At 39.0% G+C, this 21385-nt stretch overlaps 1 protein-coding gene across 4 annotated transcripts in view; it reads left to right on the forward strand.

Moving 5' to 3' along the window:
- Positions 1-21385, forward strand: part of CCDC102B (coiled-coil domain containing 102B) — a 268638-nt gene that overhangs the window by 194906 nt on the left and 52347 nt on the right. For all 4 annotated transcript variants that reach the window (XM_070452938.1, XM_070452936.1, XM_070452934.1 and 1 more), the window contains one exon: positions 5859-6029. In XM_070452938.1, the coding sequence (XP_070309039.1) occupies positions 5859-6029 (171 nt within the window). The remainder of the gene's footprint in view (positions 1-5858; positions 6030-21385) is intronic.

Raw genomic sequence — 21385 nt, forward strand, 5'->3', positions numbered from 1 at the left:
GAAATCAGTTTCTCTCCAGAAAGTAAAATGGGGGAGGTGATGAATTAATGGAATTAAATGTCAAAGAATTTGTGAAGTCTTAGAAGATAAGGACTGACAACAAGATTAAAGCCAAACAGCTGAGATACTGTTTTGAAACAATGAAAAGAGCAGGGAACGGTTACAGGTAGTTTAGTCATAGGCAATTTGCATAGCCTCTCAGAAACTGAATAGGGAAAATATGAAAAGGAAAATAGGGAAAATATGAAAGTATGTGAAGAATTTAGTGATAATACCTGATCAGTCAGTTCAGTCTGTCAGTCCTATCTGACTCTTTGCGACCCCATGGACTGCAGCACACTAGGCTTCCCTGTCCATCACCAGATCCCAGAGTTTGCTCAAACTCATGTCCATTGAGTCAGTAATGCCATCCAACCATCTCATCTTCTGTCATCCCCTTCTCCTCCTGCCTTCAGTCTTCCCCAGCATCAAGGTCTTTTCCAGTGGGTCAGTTCTTCACATCAGGTGGCCAAAGTATTGGAGTTTCAGCTTCAGCATCGGTCCTTCCAATGAATATTCAGGACTGATTTACTTTAGGATGGACTGGATCTCCTTGCAGTCCAAGGGACTCTCAAGATTCTTCTCCAATACCACAGTTCAAAAGTATCGATTCTTGGCACTCAGCTTTCTTTATGGTCCAACTCTCACATCCATACATGACTACTGGAAAAACCATAGCTTTGACTAGACGGACCTTTGTCAGCAAAGTAATGTCTCCGTTTTTATTATGCTGTCTGGGTTGGTCATAGCTTTTCTTGCAAGGAGCAAGAATCTTTTCATTTCATGGCTGCAATCACCATCTGCAGTGATTTTGGAGCCCAAAAATATAGTCTGTCACTGTTTCCATTGTTTCCCCATCTATTTGCCATGAAGTGACGGAAACAGATGCCATGATCATAGCTTTTTGAATGTTGAGCTTTAAGCCAACTTTTTCACTCTCCTCTTTCACTTTCCTCAAGAGGATCTTCAGTTCCTCCTCACTTTCTGCCATAAGGCTGGTGTCATCTGCATGTCTGAGGTTATTGATATTTCTCCTGGCAATCTTGATTCCAGCTTGTGCTTCATCCAGCCTGGTATTTCACATGATGTACTCTGCATACAAGTTAAATAAGCAGGGTGACAATATACAGCCTTGATGTACTCTTTTCCCAATTTGGAACCAGTCTGTTGTTCCATGTCCAGTTCTAACTGTTGCTTCTTGACCTGCATACAGATTTCTCAGGAGGCAGGTAAAGTCTCTCACCCTAAGTAAATAGTCTAGGAGTTAGGTTTCCCAGGTGATGTAATGGTAAAGGATCCACCTGCTAATGCAGGGGATGCAAGAGGCTTGGATTCAATCCCTGGGTGGGGAAGATCTAGAGGATGAAATGGCAACCCACTCCAGGATTCTTGCCTGAAAAATTCCATGGATAGAGGATCCTGGTGGGTTTCAGTCCATGGAATCATAAAGAGTCAGACCTGACTGAGCATACCGTCACCCTGAACTGATTTTTTATATTTGTATTTTTAAACTGATTTTTTAAAAATATCTTTAATAATGAAATATTTTTCTCCCAAAGTGAAATTCAGTTTTCATCTTTTTTAGAACAGAAAGTAAAATGTGTCCTATGAACATAATTTAAATATTTTGACTGTAGATACCATTTGGTATATTTCCTCATAACAAAATGTGCCCAGGCCAGGCCAGGTTTGCTCAGCCTCAGCTGTAAGCAGGATTCTCCTACTGGCTCCGGCTGTTGTACCTCCAGGCATGTATCTTCCTTCTAAGTGCTAAAAATTCTACATCGCCTCTTCCCATCTGAGGAGACTGCTCACATTTCATTGCTCACTTACATTTTGTCTACTTTTCTAAAACAATTACTGTTAAGAGTAAAGCTTACTACAATTGGCATATAGTAACAGTCCTCAAACTTTATGTTGAGTCATAAACATCTGGAGGGCTTGTCAAACCCAGTGTTGCTGGGTCCCAAGTCCTGAGCTTCTATTAATAATTAAGTAAATCTTGGATGGCGTTCCCATGCTGCAGGCTTGGGGACCACTCACAGGGTATAGACATTGACAAACACACCCACCTCATGGGCCTGAGAATAAGGTGACCTTTCCTGAGAAAATGGCCTCACAGTGGAGCGCAAAGGCTACAGATCTACCTACAAGGATGACACATGCTTGGGGGGAATTTGTATTGCCAAACAGCAGAGTTTTTCTTTCCTTTCTTCCTATATGCACATCTCCAAGCTTGTTTATATTTACTTGTGCATGCTAAATCACTTCAGTTCTATCTGACTCTTTGCGACCCTCAGACTGTAGACCACCAGGCTCGTCTGTCCATGGAATTTTCCAGGCAAGAACACTGGAAAGGGTTGCCATTTCCTCCTGCAGGGAATCTTCCTGACCCAGGGATTGAACCCATGTCTCTTAAGTCTCCTGCATTGGCAGGCAGATTCTTTACCACTAGTGCCACCTAAGAAGCCACTTATGTTTACTTAATTCCATTTAAACCAAATTAAGGGAACCGTACAAGCCTAAACCCACAGCACGGATGGAGAAATAGTTTTACTAAATTGCAAAGGTATTTAGGTAGTTGCAACTAGGTGCATAATTCCTGAGAAAAAGTCATCCTTTTACAAATTTGTGACAACTCTTCCATTAAGCTCTGCATTATTTTTGTGGCAGATTCTTTATGTTTGTGACAGATCAAGAAAATCTTTCATTAAATGCTCCATTTTTATTCCAAATAATAGAACTGTGTTCCCTGTTGCATATCTCAATGTGAACACATCAGGTATATAATTTGGCATTGGGAAGTTGTATTCTGAAGAGAAGAAAGGAGAAGTCTGTTTGCATCCTATTAATAACTGTGGTTTGGGGTATCACTTGACAGAACACTGCTGTGAGCCATAAACTGCACCGTCACGGTGGGGCAGGGGAAGGGACCGTGGTCTGCCCTGTCAGCAGCGTCCAGCTACCTGTCGAGGTCTGTTTCCAGCTGCCCATCGGCATTGCTGAGGTTTAAATATCACTGTTGTGATTCTGACTCCTGTGAGGGGCCAGGGCTTGCAGGATAGCAGCAAGACTCCAGGAGTCTCTCAGCTGTCTGATAGTCACATTGTCGGGGGACACTGGGAGGTGTGAAGGGTGACTGGTTGGCATGGAGCCCTTCTCTGCCTGTTCCTGAGAGTGGTCGGGACTTTCTCACAGGTCCTGCCCTCCAGCCCACACCCTCTTCCCACCTCTGCAGGACCTTCCCCTGTTCTAGTTGGAGTTCTGAATCTCATAGAGGTTGACAGGTCGCCAGTAATAAATGGTGTCATAACACAGTTCACTTCACACCCGCTTTTCTTCCCTGTAATAACATGTGCTTCACACTCTTTTGTGTTTTCCTTTACTTAATAGAATATTTGGAGATATCATGTCCATATACAAAAGGCGGCCATGTTATATTTAATGGCTTAATGGCTTTTTATTTAATCAGCTCTATATGATGACATGATGTTAGTTTCTAATCATTCACTATTAACATAAAAAGAATGCTGTACTATATATCCACATGGGCACAGCATTTCCCCCAACAGTGTTGTCTGTCTGTAGAACACATTCTTGGAAGCTGAATGGCTGGGTTGGGGTTTACATACATTTTTCCTTTTAAAGAATTTGGCAACATTTTTCCATTAATGAGTGATGATTTCTTGACATTTTACCAACAGGTTATCTTATCACACTTAATCCTGCCAGTTTGAAGACATGAGGAATAGCATCTTCATGTGTTGTGTTTCATTATACCTGTTTTTTTTATCATTGTAGATTGAGTGCAGGAGAAGGGGGTGACAGAGGATGAGATGGTTGGATGGCATCACCAATGCAATGGACATGAGGTTGGGCAAACTCTGGAAGATGGTGAAGGATAGGGGAGCCTGGCGTGCTGCAGTTCATGGGGTCACGAAGAGTCAGACACGACTGAAACATCTTAGCATGCACTCACATAAGAAATAGTATGGAGAGATCTGTGTGTATTTTCTCTAGATCCCTCCCATGGTATCACCTTACAAAACTATGGTCAGATATTAGTCAGGATATCAACATCAACACAGTCAAACACAGAACTTTTCATCAAGACAAGGATCCCTGATCTGCCCTCACCACGCCCCCTGCTCCCCTGAAACTCCCCTCCCCTCCACCCTTGATCCCTGGCAGCCATGAATCTCCCCTCCATTTCTATAATTTTGTCTTGTTAGTATGTTACAGAAAAGTAACTAGCCTCCAACTAATAAAAATAAATGGAAAAAAAAATTGGAGTTTCCCGAGTTTTGGGTGAGGATGAATGGCTTCCAATGTTTAAGATACTCTGTATGCTTTCCTGTGAACTCTGACCTTCTGTATTTTATGTCAAGTTAACTGGTATAAACTTCATATAACTCATTAGTAAGAGACCTGTCCCTTCTTACAGCATTTTCTGTGTAGGACAGGCTATTTTTTTTTAGCTATACACACACTGTATACCTATTATGATTAAATTTATTTTTCTGTGATCTCATGATGTTATATAGAAAACCTTCCTCCATTTGGTAATTTAAAGAAAGTATCTAAATTTTTTTCCAGTGTTTTCCAATACTTTATGGCTTTTTAAAACTATTAAATCTGATTCTTTTTTATTAGTAGTAGTAATAGCAGTAGTATATGAATAAAGGTCTCCAATTGTCTACCTGGTTGTCCCCCAAATTTTTGACCATACATTTTTAACTAGTGCCCTCTAATGTGCTTTTCTATGTGTATTATATATTATTTGTATTTTGTATGCATTATTTTTATAAGTACTATGACAGTGATTTTCAGGAAGTTAAATGTTCTAAGACTTTCCTAAAGTACTATAACATTATGAGGAACTAGAGGTTATTTTTTCTCTTCATAGTATTAATAAAGATGTTTTCAACAATAACAATTTTGTTAATTTTGCACAGCAAACTTGAACGAAAAATGAAAAGCTATGTTAGTTCCAATCTGAGGCCAATTAATGTAACCTGTTAATTCATTTCTTTTCAGTATTGATTATAACAAAGTTGTTTAGGAATCAGTCCCTTTATGGTGTATTCACTCTGGTTTCTTCCCAGATGGGTCCCTTACTTCAAATCTCTGAGCCAGATTCACATGCTTTCAGCATGAATATGGCAGCACTAAAACTTTTTTCTTAGAGAAATAATTAAAAGCAGATAGTCTGCTAACTTATAATACTTAGACTGATTTATCAGATGAACAGTTCTTCTTGTTCTTATTTTTATTACATCTAATTCTTCATTTATGGGTACAAGATTTCCTCTTTTGGAAAGCATACATAAAAACTAAATTTGCATAACATGAAAAATGGATCATTCACTCAAGTGCATAAAGAGTTGCACTGTATTTTAGCCATACAGAAATACATCTTCCACCTATCATCATATGCTAATCATAATATAGAAAATATGGAAAAGACCCTGATGCTAGGAAAGATTGAGGGCAGGATGAGAAGAGGGTGACAGAGGATGAGATAGTTGGATGGCATCACTGACTCAGTGGACAGGAATTTGAGCAAACCCCAGGAGATGGTGAAGGACAGGGAAGCCTGGCATGCTGCAGTCCATGGGGTCACAAAGAGTTGGACACAATTTGGTGACTGAATGATGACAATCATAATATTTAACTGCAGAAATGTAGAGTTCCAGATGAAAAGATACCCATCTGAATTCTTCCTGAAGTGTTTTTCTGTTTCTTCAAAAGAAGTTGCCCATCTTCTGATTTTATCAGAGCAAGCTATAAATAATGGGATCCTTGTTTTCTTTTGAAAGGAACTCTTGGACCTTCAGCATGCTTACTGCAAGCTAAGCAGACAGTACCAGGCAAAGACAGCAGAACTGACTCACGCCAACAACCTCGTGGATCAAAATGAAGCCAAAGTGAAACAACTGAGACTTCAAGTAGAAGAACTAAAATGGGGACTCAACCAAAAAGAAGACAAGGTACTCTTTAAATGGACACATTTTAGATAGATTCAAAATAGCATTTGATAGCATAGAAAAAGCATTTTCTTTTTTATCAGCAAATGGCATTACTTGATATAAAAACATCACGTTTTAAATTTGAAATCAACTAAAAAGCATAAGGAAAGAGGAAAATATTACATAGACAACATGCTTGTGTTTTGTAGTGTTATTTGGGCATTTGTTCCATATGCCCTATAGCTTCAAATGTGTTTCAGCTTGGGGGTGTGTGTGGGTGGGCATGGTATCATTGGTATCATTAAAACTTGATGTTTTAATGGAAATCAGATATATAGAGACATCCAGAGGGGCAGTTAATGCTGGAGATATAAATCTGGTGGTGGTCATGTGTTAATACACAATATTTAAAACCACAAGACTGGCTGAGATTATTAATAGAACAAATAATAGATAAAATCCTTGGAACTCTTTGAACAAAAAGTGTTAGTGGCTCAGTTGTGTCCAGCTCTTTGCGGCCCCATGGGCTATAGCCCACCAGGCTCCTCTGTCCATGGAATTCTCCAGCGAGAATACTGAAGTGGGTTGCCATTCCCTTCTCCAGGGGATCTTCCTGACCTAAGGATCGAACCCAGGAAATATGTCTACTAAAATATAGCCCCTTGCACAGTCCCTCCTGTCCTTCCTACACATTCACATAATAAATATCTCCTATTTGTTTTGGAAAAAAAAAAAGTTGGTGTTTTAAGCTTTAATTTTACATATTATAGAAACATGATGTATGCTGTGATTATGTTATGATATGTATATATCCTCTCCAGTGCTTTCTGATGTTCAAAGAGCATAGGCATCTCAGTTTTGCTGTGAAACACCGCCTACCTAATGGTCTATGGCATGTTTGAGAATGTGATACCTTGATGGTACACCTGTGACTGGAAGGATTTCAGCTGCAGTTATAAACAACAAAGAGATTTTTCTTGAGAGAAACAGTCCCCCATCGGTGTGAACGTGTTCATCACCCATGGCGGCAGCTACTTCAGATGGGGTTCCAGGCAGCGCGTCTGCTCCTGTCAGCCAACTTTCGAGGCAAAAATAATTAGTTCGCTGGTTAAAAAGAGTGTTTGCAGATACTGCCAAACAGTTGGAAATTAAAAAAAGAAAATGGAAATTGTTTTTCCAAGGGGTGATTCAATAACAGAGCACAGTCCCCCTTTGAAGATTTAATTTTTCATCCAATCTGTTGCAGTCAAGCAAACCAGATCTTCTTATCTAATAACATCCATGAAAATAGAATTATTTGGCCAGTGTGACGCTCATATATCACCCCCTGATCTTACTATAGCTGACTTGTCCATGGGCATTTTATCCTTGATGTCTCTCTTAATGAAGACATACATGTTCTTTTTAATGATGTACATGGATGGTGAAGCTGGACTGTGGAAGAATAAGTCAGGAGAGGAATAGAGGCAGTCTCAAGAGAGTGGTTTGGGGCTTTTATTTGCTTGTAGCCTTTATTCCTGGGAATAGTTTTGATATACATGCATTTGTTGCAGGAGGTGGTAAATAAACCTTTGTGTTTGCCAGTATCTGCTTTAAGAAATTGCTTGGGACTGAATCATCAGGAAAGAAACTGTGATAATACACAGTGTTCCAGGGCTAATGAAGTACTACTTCCCAGAGATCCGATTCAGCCGTCTAATTGTGGAATGTTTAAAACAGCTGTGGTCTTCAGAAGAATTATATTAGTTGCCCCTGCCTGTAACAGAATCGGTCTTCCCACATCATCAATGTCAGTGTTAGAATGTGTGACGTTTGCTCTGCCCAAGAAGCAGAAGCTCCATGTACCACTCACCATCCAGAACCCAACATGCCTCTTCTCCCGTGTGTCTTTTCCTGCTGTGTCTCATGTCATGAGGCAAGCAGGTCCAAACTTGACATCATTCTCTCAGCATGAATTCTGAAACCAGAAGGCTATGGAGCAGAGCCCTTATGGACCCAGATGGATCCACATGGGTAGAATAAAAATCAATATTTATTGTGGTAAGCCACTGACATTTTGGATTTGTTTGTTACTATAGGAAAACTTAGCTAAGGCTGACTGGTATAGTCCTTCAAACCAAAATAGCCTGTTAAAATTACATGACATTGGCTCCAGTGCTTATATGCAAGTGGTAAGAAAAGCTTATTGCAGGTGAGAATGAAGACAGCCCATTTTGTGGAGTCTCAAAAGCTTTGGTACATTATTTCCTGTAATGCTTTGGAAAGCAGATGATGGACAGAATGAGCTTGTGGTTTTTAGATGAATAGGTATGTGGCTAATATTTTTGTTTGTTTGTTTGCTACTATTGCATTTGACAAGTGCCCAAAGGAAAGATGAATTCAGAAAAGACTGGTTGAATTTTCAAAGAGCTGTGTAAGGTAATACAGAAATTTAAGTACTTCTGTGACTGCCAGGGTCTGACTTTCATTTGCAAGTGCTAAGACAGAAAACTGAGCATGGCTTTGAGCAATGAACATTATTTAAGGTTGAGCTCTTAGGCAAGGGCCAATTCAGTGGTGTGGCTTTCAAGCCTGTTGTTAAAAGCTCTTCATTAAGGTCATTTTCTGTAAATCCTTGAAGTTGAATAAAATGGCACAGGGAGAAGACAGATTGTGCCTCTCCCCAAATATCCCACAGATCAAGGCAACTACAGGTAGCTCAGAGACAATCAACGTCTCCCAAAGAATTATACATGGGACAGCTGACTTGTGGAATTTACTGAAATCAAAAGAAAAACAAACAGGCTTTAAGGTTTTGTGAAAAATATGCTGACAAATGAGTTTCCAGCCTGGGATAAAAGAGACTGATTTCTCAAGATTTAAAAGAACCTTCAATTTCTCCAAAGCCTGTGGGCTAAGTAATGCTGTCAACACCAGAACACAGGAAGTAATGTCCAGAGCTGTATTCAAATACGGACACAGTGTGTGATGAGGAAGGACCAGCTATAGAGGAAAGCCAAGGACATTAGAAAACCAGTGACGGCAGCTATCCCCAGGAGGCCTGCTCAGCATGCCTGAGGCTTAGCTGCTCACTTGTGTCCGAATCTTTGTGACCCATGGACTGTAGGCTGACAGGCTGCTCTGTCCACAGGATTCTCCGGGCATGAATACTGGACTGGGCTGCCATTTCCTCCTCCAGGGGATCTTCCCGCCCCAGGGATCGAACCTGTGTTTCCTGGGTCTCCTGCACTGGCAGGCAGATTCTGTACCACTGAGCCACCTGGGAAGGCCCCGGCAAACACAACAGCTTTCCCCATGAACAGGATATGAGCTTCTTGAAATATCTGCCAAGTTAAGATTTTATAAATAGTTTCTATTTCTCTTATCAGTATGAAAGTTTTTATTGCCATTTTCTTTCCCTAGTTGCACTGTAGTATGTTGAGTATATGAACTACTTGCCTTTCGAGCACATATATTTCTGGAACAAGAGAAGGCATATTGAGATGTGATATAGATGGGAGATCTTCGAGGCCTAGGCTGTGATTGGAAGGTTGCTTGGGTAATTTCTCTTGGGGAAGGAGTGAAAGGGTATGTGTGTGTATTTTACTATTTGTTGCCCAGTCTGTGCAAGGAATACAGTTTCCAAGCATAAATGGTGGGCATAGTCCTGTGACTTGTTTGGCAAATGGAATTTGTGGGGCTTTGAAATAGAATCTTTTGGAACTATAATTCCATGTGGATAAGTATTTGGATATACTTCATGTTTGAAAATTAAATATACATGTTCAAAACATAAAATAGTTCTATGTTCTGCACCTCTACATCCAGCCAACTGGAGGTGATCCAGTTGATCACTGGAGGTGACTGATCCAAAGCAGGATCAACTCATATGAGTTTTGTCATCTGGATTATTTAATTGCAGTTGTCAGTCTTCAGTTTTTCTCTGATTAAAGGTCATCCCTTTTCTGATGGCTGGGCAGGAAAATATTCCTTGTGGAAATAAGATTTCACATTAGATAGCAGTCAACATTTCTATAATTTGACTTATCACTAAGAAGCAAAGAAAATTCTGTCAGTTTCACTGCTGAGCTTTTTAATTTCACAGTAGCAAATTCTTCAAATTGCAATTAGTTGAGATTAATGTTTAATTGGAACTGTCAAATACAAAGTTCCTGACTCCCCACAAGTCAACAAATTTTAAATAAATGAAAATGAGATATTAATCCTCTATATAATAGAGAGAAATAGATATTTGGAGGCCCATGAGAGAAAACCCAGGGTCCGCTTAAAGGAAGGAGCAAATTTTAAAATTCTTCTCTTGAACAAGTTGGTTTTCTTTAAGCAAATTTACCCCCCAGATCTAATTTGACATGTGTTTGTTAGAAGTTAAACATTCTTTTCTTATCATTTCATTGAAATCTTTCTGTGAATATATATATTACATTATATGATGGTAAAATTTAATTGAGACTTTACTACTGTAAGGCAGAAATAATTACATATATATCCACATTGAAACACCAAAATAACTGACCACTGTAATAAATATGATGTGAAAAGCAGCCTAATGAATAATATAATGATGCAATAATCAAAGTTAATAGAGACAAAAAAGGCAGTACCTAAGAAGCAAGGAGTATAATATAAACAGTTACTAAGACACATGGGTACTCTACACTGTATGACTAGAATCAAGAAGACTGAAGAACTGAATGAGATAAGGCTTGCCAAGGACTATTTTGTTTTTCAAAGCAATACCATATCATTTAAAGTAGGAAAAATAAAAGGAAAAAAATCAACTATCATCTTACCATCATAAGATGGTATTTCCTATTACTTCAGTGTATATTAACTTCAAATGCCCAGGCAATTTTATGCAGAATTGCAGTCATCATTTGCAAGTAATATACTCAGTCAGTTACCATAGCTTTCTTGGTGCTGTGTACTTTTCATTCTTGGTATTTCAAGAAGGGAGCATGTAATATTTATCTCCTTGGATATAAATTATTTAATAAATCAACCCTTCTTTACTGAATGTCATTTGGACTTTTTTTTCTCAACGTAACCTTACCATGACTATTTTCATGTACAGTTGACCCTTGAACAACATGGGTTTGAACTGTGTGGGTCTACTTAATATGAAGATATTTTTCAATAGAAAATACTACAGTACAACCCAGTCCATGGTTGGTTGAAAGTGCAGACATATACGGCCAACTGTAAGTTATAGGATGATTAACTTCCAAGTTTTTCAAGATTCAAAGATACAGACCTTTTATTCCCCACTGGGGGGGGGGGGAGTTTTCTAAGTGGGATTACATGACCCAGATAACTGCAATGGTGTGATCACTCACCTACAGCCAGACAACTTGGAATGCAAAGTCAAATGGGCCTTACAAAGCATCAACACAAACAAAGCTAGTGGAGGTGATGAAATTCCAGTTGAGCTATTTCAAATCCTACCGAGTGCAGAAGTGCTGCACTCTGTATGCCAGCAAATTTGGAAAATTCAGCAGTGGCCACAGAACTGCAAAAGGTCAGTTTTCATTCCAATCCCAAAGAAAGGCAATGCCAAAGACTGTTCACACTACCGCACAACTGTACTCATCTCACATGCTAGGAAAGGAATGCTTAAAAGTTCTCCAAGCCAGGCTTCAACAGTATATGAACCGTGAACTTCCAGATGTTCAAGCTGGATTTAGAAAAGGCAGAGGAACCAAAGATCAAATTGCCAACATCCATTGGATCATCAAAAAAGCAAGAGAGTTCCAGAAAAACATCTACTTCTGCTTTATTGACTATGCCAAAGCCTTTGACTGTGTGGATCACAACAAAATGTGGAAAACTCTTAAAGAGATGGAAATACCAGACCACCTTTATCTGCCTCCTGAGAAATCTGTATGCAGGTCAAGAAGCAACAGTTAGAACTGGACATGGAACACCAGACTGGTTCCAAATTGGGAAAGGAGTACATCGGGGCTGTATATTGTCACTCTGCTTATTTAACTTCTATGCACAATACTCATGCAAAATGCCAGGCTGGATGAAGCACATGCTGGAATCAAGTTTGCCGGGAGAACATCAATAACCTCAGATATGCAGAGGACACCACCCTTATGGCAGAAGCAAAGAACTAAAGAGCCTCAATAAAAGTGAAAGAGGAAAATAAAAAAGTTGGCTTAAAGCTCAACATTCAAAAAACTAAGATCATGGCATCCAGTCCCATCACTTCATGGCAAATAGATGAGGAAGCAATGGAAACAGTGAGAGATGGTGACTGCAGCCATGAAGTTAAAAGATGCTTACTCCTTGCAAGAAAACCTATGACCAAACTAGACAGCATATTAAAAAGCAGAGACATTACTTTGCCAACAAAGGTCTGTCTAGTCAAAGCTATAGTTTTTCCAGTGGTCATGTGTGGATGTGAGAGTTGGACTATAAAGAAAGCTGAGTCCTAAAGAGTTGATGCTTTTGACTGTGGTGTTGGAAAAGATTCTTGTGAGTCCCTTGGACTACAAGAAGATCCAACCAGTTCATCCTAAAGAAATAAGTCCTGAATATTCATTGGAAGGCCTGATGCTAAAGCTGAAACTCCAGTACTTTGGCCACCTGATGGGAAGAACTGACTCATTGGAAAAGATCCAATGATGGGAAAAGACTGAAGACAGGAGGAGAGGGGGACGACAGAGGATGAGATGATTGAATAGCATCACCGACTCATTGGACATGAGTTTGAGCGAGCTCTGGGAGTTGTTGATGGACAGGGAAGCCTGGTGTGCTGCAGTCCACAGGGTTACAAAGAGTCAGACACGACTGAGAGACTGAACTGAATGAACAGAAGTGGGATTATTGAGTTAAAGGATATGAATATAATATGGCTCTTGATACATTCAGAATTACTAATTTTCTTTGCTTCTAAGTGACAGGTCAAACTGTGGGAATATTGGCTGTTATGTAAAATCTTAACTGCGTCTTAACTGTTGGAAAAGTAAGTTCAAATCTCAAATGATATATTTATAAAGCTAAGAATTTAATTGTTCATTTTGCCAACTTGTTAATTGGATTTACTCTCAATTTAAGCTTCTTCTTTTTGTTAAACTCGTAGTGTGGCCATTATTATTATATATATTATATATTGTGTATATTAGTATTATATTATTCTGTTCAGTTCAGTTGCTCAGTTGTAACCAACTCTTTGCAACCCCATGGACTGCAGCACGCCAGGCCTCCCTGTCCATCACCAACTCCTGGAGCTTACTTAGACTCATGTCCATCGAGTCAGTGATGCCATCCAGCCATCTCATCCTCTGTCATCCCTTTCTCCTCCCGCCTTCAATCTTTCCCAGCATCAGGGTCTTTTCTAATAAGTTCTTCACATCAGATGACCAAAGTATTGGAGTTTCAGCTTCAGCATCAGTCCTTCCAATGAACACCCAGGACTGATTTCCTTTAGGATGGACTGGTTGGATCTCCTTGGCAGTCCAAGGGACTCTCAAGAGTCTTCTCCAACACCACAGTTCAAAAGCATCAATTCTTTGGTGCTCAGCTTTCTTTATAAGTCCAACTCTCACATCCATACATGACTACTGGAAAAACCATAGCTTTGACTACACAGACCTTTGTCAGCAAAGTAATGTCTCTGCTTTTTAATATGCTGTCTAGGTTGGTCATAGGAGAAGGCAATGGCAACCCACTCTAGGACTCTTGCCTGGAAAATCCCATGGACAGAGGAGCCTGGTAAGCCGCAGTCCATGGGATCACTAACAGTCAGACACGACTGAGCGACTTCACTTTCACGTTTCACCTTCATGCATTGAAGGAGGAAATGGCAACCCACTCCAGTGTTCTTGCCTGGAGAATCTCAGGGACAGGGGAGCCTGGTGGGCTGCCATCTATGGGGTCGCACAGAGTCGGACACGACTGAAGCGACTTAGCAGCAGCAGCAGGTTGGTCATACCTTTTATCCAAGGAACAAGCGTCTTTTAACTTCATGTCTGCAGTCCGATCTGCAGTGATTATTCCCTTATTGTAGCTTAATACCTACTCTTGATTTTTATATATATTTTTTAATAATAGATTCTACTAATAAGAGGACTTTGAAAATATTCAGTGACTCTTCTGTGTTGAAAGAGATGCAAATCAGGGATCAAGTACTTCTTAGTCCCTGTGTGTTACTTGCTCAGTCATGTCTGACTCTTCGTGACCCCATGGACTGTAGCCTGCCAGGTTCCTCTCTCCATGGAATTCTCCAGCAGAAATACTGGATTGGGTAGCCATTCCCTTCTTCAGGGGATCTTCCCAACACAGGGATCAAATCTAGTTCTTTCGCATTGCCAGCAGATTCCTTACTGTCTGAGCCACCGGAGAAGTCCTTGATACCTACAATTCACAAATGAAGCAGGTGAGAAGGAGCCTATGGTAACTGACAAATAAAAGCTCTTTGGTGAGGGAAAGAAGAATTAGTTAACTTCGAGATGACTTTCATACTTCCAGGAGTTCATGGAGTTCTTCACTGAACTAAGATTTGGTTTAAGTACTCAGCTATAAATCAAATATATTCCCAGTGTAAAGGTCACAGTCTAATATGATTGTCTAACCTGTCTGCACAATAAAAACCCTTTGAAATATTTTACTTTTTTCAACCTTAGATCTTTTTTTAAAAAATTATATTGGAGTACAGTTGAATAACAATGTTGTGTATCAGGTGTACAACAAAATGATTCAGTTACACATATACATGTATCTGCTCTTTTTCAATTTTTTCCCATTTAGTTTATTATAGAATATTGAATACAGTTTCCTGTGCCAACAGTGGGTCCTTGCTGGTTATCTATTTTAAATATAATAGTGTGTTTATGTCAAGGTCAAATTTCCAACCTTTCCTTTTGGTAATCATTTTGTTTTCTGAAGTTGTAAATTGGTTTCTGTTATGTAAATAAGTTCTTCTTTTTTTTTAAGATTCCACAAAGAGATGATGTCATATAACATTTGACCTACTTCACTTAGTATGATAAGCTTTAGGTCCATCTATATTGCTGCAAATGGTATTATTCCATTTTTTAATGGCTGAATAACATCCATTGTATAAACACACCACATCTTCTTATCTGTTCATCTGTCGGTGGACATTTGGGTTGCTCCTGTGTCCTGGCTATTGTATACAGCATAACAGTGAACACTGGGGTACATGTATTCTTTCAAACCATGGTTTTCTCCAGATATACATCCAGGAGTGGGATTGCTGGATCATATGGTAACTATTCTTAGTTTCTTAAAGAACCTTTGTACTACTGTTGAGAGCAGCTGCGCCAATTTACATTCCCACCAACAGAGCAAGAGGGTTCCCATTTTTCAAACCCTCTCCAGCATCTATTGTCTGTAGACGTTGATGATGGCCATTCTGACTGGTGTGAGGTGATATCTCATTGTAATTTTTACTGTCATTTCTCTTATAATTAGTGATATTGAGCATCTTTTCATGTACCTGCTGACCATCTATACATCTTCTTTGGAGAAGTCTCTATTTAGGTCTTCTGCTCATTTTCTGATTGGGTTGTAAAAATATTAATACTCAAGACTTATCTCTGGTAGCCAAGTCAATTTTTATGGGTGGGGCCTGTGCATGAGTATTTTTAAAATACTTCTTAAATGATTCTGTTTTCTAGTGATTTATCAGAACCACTGGTCTCAGGAGAAAAGACTGCCATCATTGAAACTCAAACTCATAACTTTGGTCCCCACCGAATACACACATTTATGGTAACAGATTTTACCAGTAGAGTATAAATGAAATGGCTTGCTACAGAAACCAGGCTCTTAATCCATTGTAGTTTGTACCTGTATCATAGTAATTTGCAAAACTGATTGATATGATCTTCTAGTTTTGAGAGAAGTTCAAAAATGGAAAATCACTTAAACAGATGGAACGAATAAGATACTATGAACAATGTAAGCTCACACTCAAAATGCTAGTGTTTTGCTAAATGCATTTGTTGGTGTAGCTTTACACTTAGTAATTATCACCTTAATCACCTTATTACAATTTAGCTAATTCTGGCTTTGCATTTTAATGCTCTTGGTGTCAAAAAGGTGTATCTTTTCAAAAGTCTGATATCATCAGCAATGATGAATGTGACACTTTGTTTAAACCTACAGAATTATCTAAATTAACAGCTGATTTTTAAATAAGCCTTTATTTGGAAGGACACAGACCTTCTTTCCTAGCCCTAAATATATTTTGGTGAAATCTCATTAACTTACACTCTGCTAATTTTAAGACTGTGAGAATGGTGATAGACTAAAATTTGCATTTATCTATGAAAAAGATGTGGTAAGTGTTTCAGGTTAAGGTTAAAAATAAATAATAAAGAGGCCAGTTTCAGGTTCATGTGGGGACAGAAGCAGTGACCACTGACTCAGGATCTGAACTGAACTGCAAAAACCAGCCCAGTCCATTTATTACTTCCTGGATGAGATGGTTGGATGGCATCACTAACTCAATGAACATTAGTTTGAGCAAGCTCCAGGAGTTGGTGATGGACAGGGAAGCCTGGAATGCTGCAGTCCATTGGGTCTCAAACAGTCAGACACTACTGAATGACTGAACTGAATTTCTCTGTTAGATGTTAGAATACACTTGAGTTCTTCCCCAGAAGAGGTTTATAATGTGGCTAGGGATAGCCCAACATAAATGTCTGATGTTAAATGTGCCAAATCAGTGTCAAGATGATGGTATTTATAGGATGGAAGAAAGAATTGGCCATATTTCTTTTCCTTCCAGTGCCTAAGGGCTATTTATATGTTTGTTTTAATTATTTATCATCTCAACTGGAATATATGGGCAAAGACCAGTACAGTTTGTGCCCCTAACTGGGCCAGCTTTCAGTAAAACTGTCCATTCCCTTCTCCAGGGGATCTTCCTGACCCAGGAATTGAACCCAGGTCTCCTGCACTGCAGGCAGATTCTTTACCATCGAATCACCAGGGAAGCCCAAAACTGTCTCACGTGCCCCTAAAATAAAGACATTGTGGAATTATAACATGAGCAGAGTCTTGCATTCTCATCACTGGACACAGCTAATCTAAATCCTAATAAACCCTCTTTCTGTGGATAGTTTGAAGGGTACAACTTCCTGCAATCATTTATCATGATCTTACTCTTTCTTTACCCTACCAACCACCTAGATTGTCCTTAATGGGGTTTAGGGCAAACCATCCCAAGTTGTGCCACTCTGGCATGTGTATTATTTAGAACTGAAAACAAGCCCAAAGACTCAGAACTTTTGAACTGCCCTTCTAACTATCTAAAAGAATACAATAGCTTCTTCCTGGGCTTTACTTTCCCCTGAAGTCTTAGAGCCCCTACCTCCATCTCCTTCAGTGAGTTCAGTGGTTCAGTCATGTCCGACTCTTTGTGACCCCACGGTCTGCAGCATACCAGGCTTCCCTGTCCATCACCAACTTCTGGAGTCTGCTCAAACTCATGTCCATTGAGTTTGAGAAGGCTTAAACTATCCTACCATCTCATCCTCTGTCATCCCCTTCTCCTGCCTTCAATCTTTCCCAGCATCCAGAGTCTTTTCCAGTAAGTTAGTTCTTCGTATCTGGTGGTCAGTCTTGGAGCTTCAGCTTCAGCATCAGTCCTTCCAATGAATATTCAGATTCCAGTGAATAATCAGGAAATCTGATTTCCTTTAGGATTGTTTAGGATTGACTGGCTTGATTTCCCTGCAGTCCAAGGGACTCTCAAGAGTCTTCTCCAACACCACAGTTCAAAAGCATCAATTCTTTGGTGCTCAGCTTTCTTTAGAGTCCAACTCTCCAATCCATACATGACTACTGGAAAAACCATAGCTTTGACTACACAGACCTTTGTCAGCAAAGTAATGTCTCTGCTTTTTAATACACTGTCTAGGTATGTCATAGCTTTTCTTCCAAGAAGCAAGTGTCTTTTAATTTTGTGGCTGCAGTGATGAAATCATCTGCAGTGATTTTGGAGCCCAAGAAAATAAAGTCTGTCACTGCTTCCATCGTTTCCCCATCTATTTGCCATGAAGTGATGGAACCAAATGTCATGATCTTAGTTTTCTGAATGTTGAGTTTTAGGCCAGCTTTTTCATTCTCTTTCACTTTCATCAAGAGGCTCTTTAGTTCTTTGTTTTCTGCCATAAGGGTGGTGTCATCTGCATATCTGAGGTTATTGATATTTACCCCAGCAATCTTGATTCCAGCTTGTGCTGTATCCATCCCAGAATTTTGCCTGATGTACTCTGCATATAAGTTAAATTCGCAAGGTGACAATATACAGCCTTGATGTACTCCTTCCCCAATTTGGAACCAGTCCATTTTTCCATGTCCAGTTCTAACAGTTGCTTCTTGACCTGCAAAAAGTTTTCTCAGGGGGCAGGTCAGGTGGTCTGGTGTTCACATCTCTTGAAGAATTTCTACAGCTTGTTTTGATCTACACAGTCAAAGACTTTGGCATAGTCAATAAAGCAGAGGTAAATGTTTTTCTGGAACTCTCTTCCTTTTTTGATGATCCAACAGATGTTGGCAATTTAGATCTCTGGTTCCTCTGCCTTTTCTAAATCCAGCTTGAACATCTGGAAGTTCCTGATTCACATACTGTTGAAGCCTGGCTTGGAGAATTTTGAGCATTACTTTGGTAATCCTCCATCTCCTTAATCCAGAATAATATACACCTCTCTCTGCTTTGCTTTGAAGCTTCCCAGGTGGCACTAGTGGTAAAGAATCTCCCTGCAATGCAGAAGACCCAGCTTAGATCCCTGGTCAGGAAGCTCCCCTGGAGAAGGGTATGGCTACCCACTCCAGTATTCTGGCCTCGAGAATCCCATGGACAGAGGAGCCTAGCAGGCTACAGTCCATGGGGTCACAAAGAGTCAGACATGACTGAGTGACTTTCACTTTGCCTTGCTCTGGAATTCTTTATACTTACGTCCATTCGTGCTGTGCATATTATAAATTGTATTTTCTCGTGTTAAATACCTTCTATTATTTTATTTGCCAATCAAAAAACTAGGAGGAAAAAAAAAAAAAAGTCAGATCCCCTTCAGAACCTAATAACAAACCAAATGCATCATGTGTGCTGTATTCTAAGCTGAAACTTTTTTGACTTGTGTGTAGAAAATGTAGTGTGAGATAAAAACTCAGTAAAATCAGCATGTTTTAAGGACAGGTTCCATGGAAGACTTTAGAGCATGATCATTCGTTAGTGTTTCCCTCTCTTCTTAACTCTAGGCAACACTTTTAGACCACCTACTCAATGGATATGAGTTTAAGCAAACTCAGGGAGAGAGTGAAGGGCAGGGTGGCCTGGCGTGCTGCAGTCCATGGGGTCATAGGGTCAGACATGACTTAGTAACTGAACAACAATAATATATTTTTATTCTTCTTTTGAACAATGTCTGGTTTATTAGCAGTTTTCATCCAGTTCTATTTTTCCCACTCATTTATGCTCTGAAAAATGGAAGTGGTATAAACCTCATTAGGAAAAAAATACCAATAGATAACACAGAAAAGAATAATCACTTTTCTTTCTAATCACTTTTCTTTCTTTCTCTTTGGTTGAGTTAGTCTCACTTCTCCGCACCATTTATTGTTCATGCAAATCTATCTTCTCTATTTACATATTTCCTTTTATACTGACATCCCACTCCCATCCCCTTCTCTCCAGGTGCAGCCACTTAATGAGATTTTGCGAACGCATTTGTTTAAATGTGTTTTTTGTACATTATGTTCTTTGTGTCATGTGTATGTGTTTTAACTTGTGTTAACTCGGTGTCTGGCCCATACCCCAGGGAGAGCCTCACACAGATCTAAGAGGGGATCGGTACAGGGTGTTCCCGGGGGCTGAGAAGAGGAGCATCTGGGCCTCTGGTCACAGGGCGAGTGGACACATCACATCTGTGATGGGCACCAGCGGGTACTCTGCTCTAGAGCGGATGCCACACACCCGCCATAAGGCCCAGGGATCTTAAGTTGTGTGAAGTGAAAAGAGATGCAGATTATTTTATAAAAGGTAATATCTTTCTGATCCATGACTGAGTATATCCTTTTCACCTGTCTTTCTTAACACTACTCATATCTAGTTTCTGAGTATTTGATACCACGTATGGTAGAGTGGGATTGGATTCAGATCTGGAAATAAACTGCATTTACAAGTGGTGTGATCTCAAGCTGATCACTTAGCCTCTCTGGGATGGATAACCTTTCCTTGTCTGTGAAGAATAATGTGTGGAATTACATAAATTCTACCACTGACATGGGGGTAGTTGACTTAATGAAACCTTTGGGGAAAGTAAAACACCATCTCCTAAAATGTGAAAAATTATGCATTATTAATCTATGTCTCAGATCAAATATTCAGGGTGTAATCTTATAGTATATAACAGTGCTTAATTGAATGTTCCAGTATTTAACATAATATCTTACAATATTTAATCTTAATTATAAACTTCTAAACATCAATTATACTCATTCATTAATATAGGCATTAATATATTATTATCTCATATGAATCTTACTACAGTCCTGAAATTAGACCCTTAATTACAGCAATTATAGAAATCTGAGTGAGTAAATGATAGCACTGTAGTCACACATGGAGAGGAAGAGTTAAGATACCAACTCAGGTGCTGAAATACATATTAAAAATATATCCTCTGGTTTTATACAGTTTTGTATTCTTTGCACAGTAATTTTGCAACACTGCATTCAATATTATTCTCTGTAATTGAACATTTAAAGAGAGAGTTTTATTTAGGATCTTGATTTCTATATTGGATTACCAAGCATTTTGATAAAAGCTTAGTGTTTCAAGTTCCTAGTGAGCCACTTTAAAGGGAACATTCAGGAACAATTTTTTTTCCTGCTGTAATCAGAATATTCTTGCCTTGCAAATATCATAACTGAGCTTAATAGTAAAGCATTCCAAATATTTTGGTAAGATAAAACAAGGGACATTCTATTGTGTCAAAAGAATTAAAATCTTAAAATTTTCTCATATAGAATATATAATGAGAAAAATTACATATTCAGGGTATTAACATTATGTTTATAAAAACAAATGTCAAGAGTGGAATTATATTTCAAGTATACATGTTTCTTGTCTTATTTTGAAGTTTTGTCATTTAAAAGACATTTAATAAGTCATTTATTATAAGACATTTTGGTTATGTAACTAATGTGAAAAGTTAAATTATTTTTTTAGAGTTGCTCAAACTGGAATAATTAAAAAAGGAATGACTACTTGTATTTAAGCACTCAGAACTCTAAGGCTATGAAATTCTTATGAGTCATTTCTCCATCATGCTATAATAAATTAACAACATGAGAAGCTTAAAAAGATACACAAACCAGATCTATAACTATTCATTTCT

The sequence above is a fragment of the Odocoileus virginianus genome, chromosome 22 (assembly GCF_023699985.2).
Source record: "Odocoileus virginianus isolate 20LAN1187 ecotype Illinois chromosome 22, Ovbor_1.2, whole genome shotgun sequence".
In the NCBI taxonomy this organism is placed as follows: domain Eukaryota; kingdom Metazoa; phylum Chordata; class Mammalia; order Artiodactyla; family Cervidae; genus Odocoileus; species Odocoileus virginianus.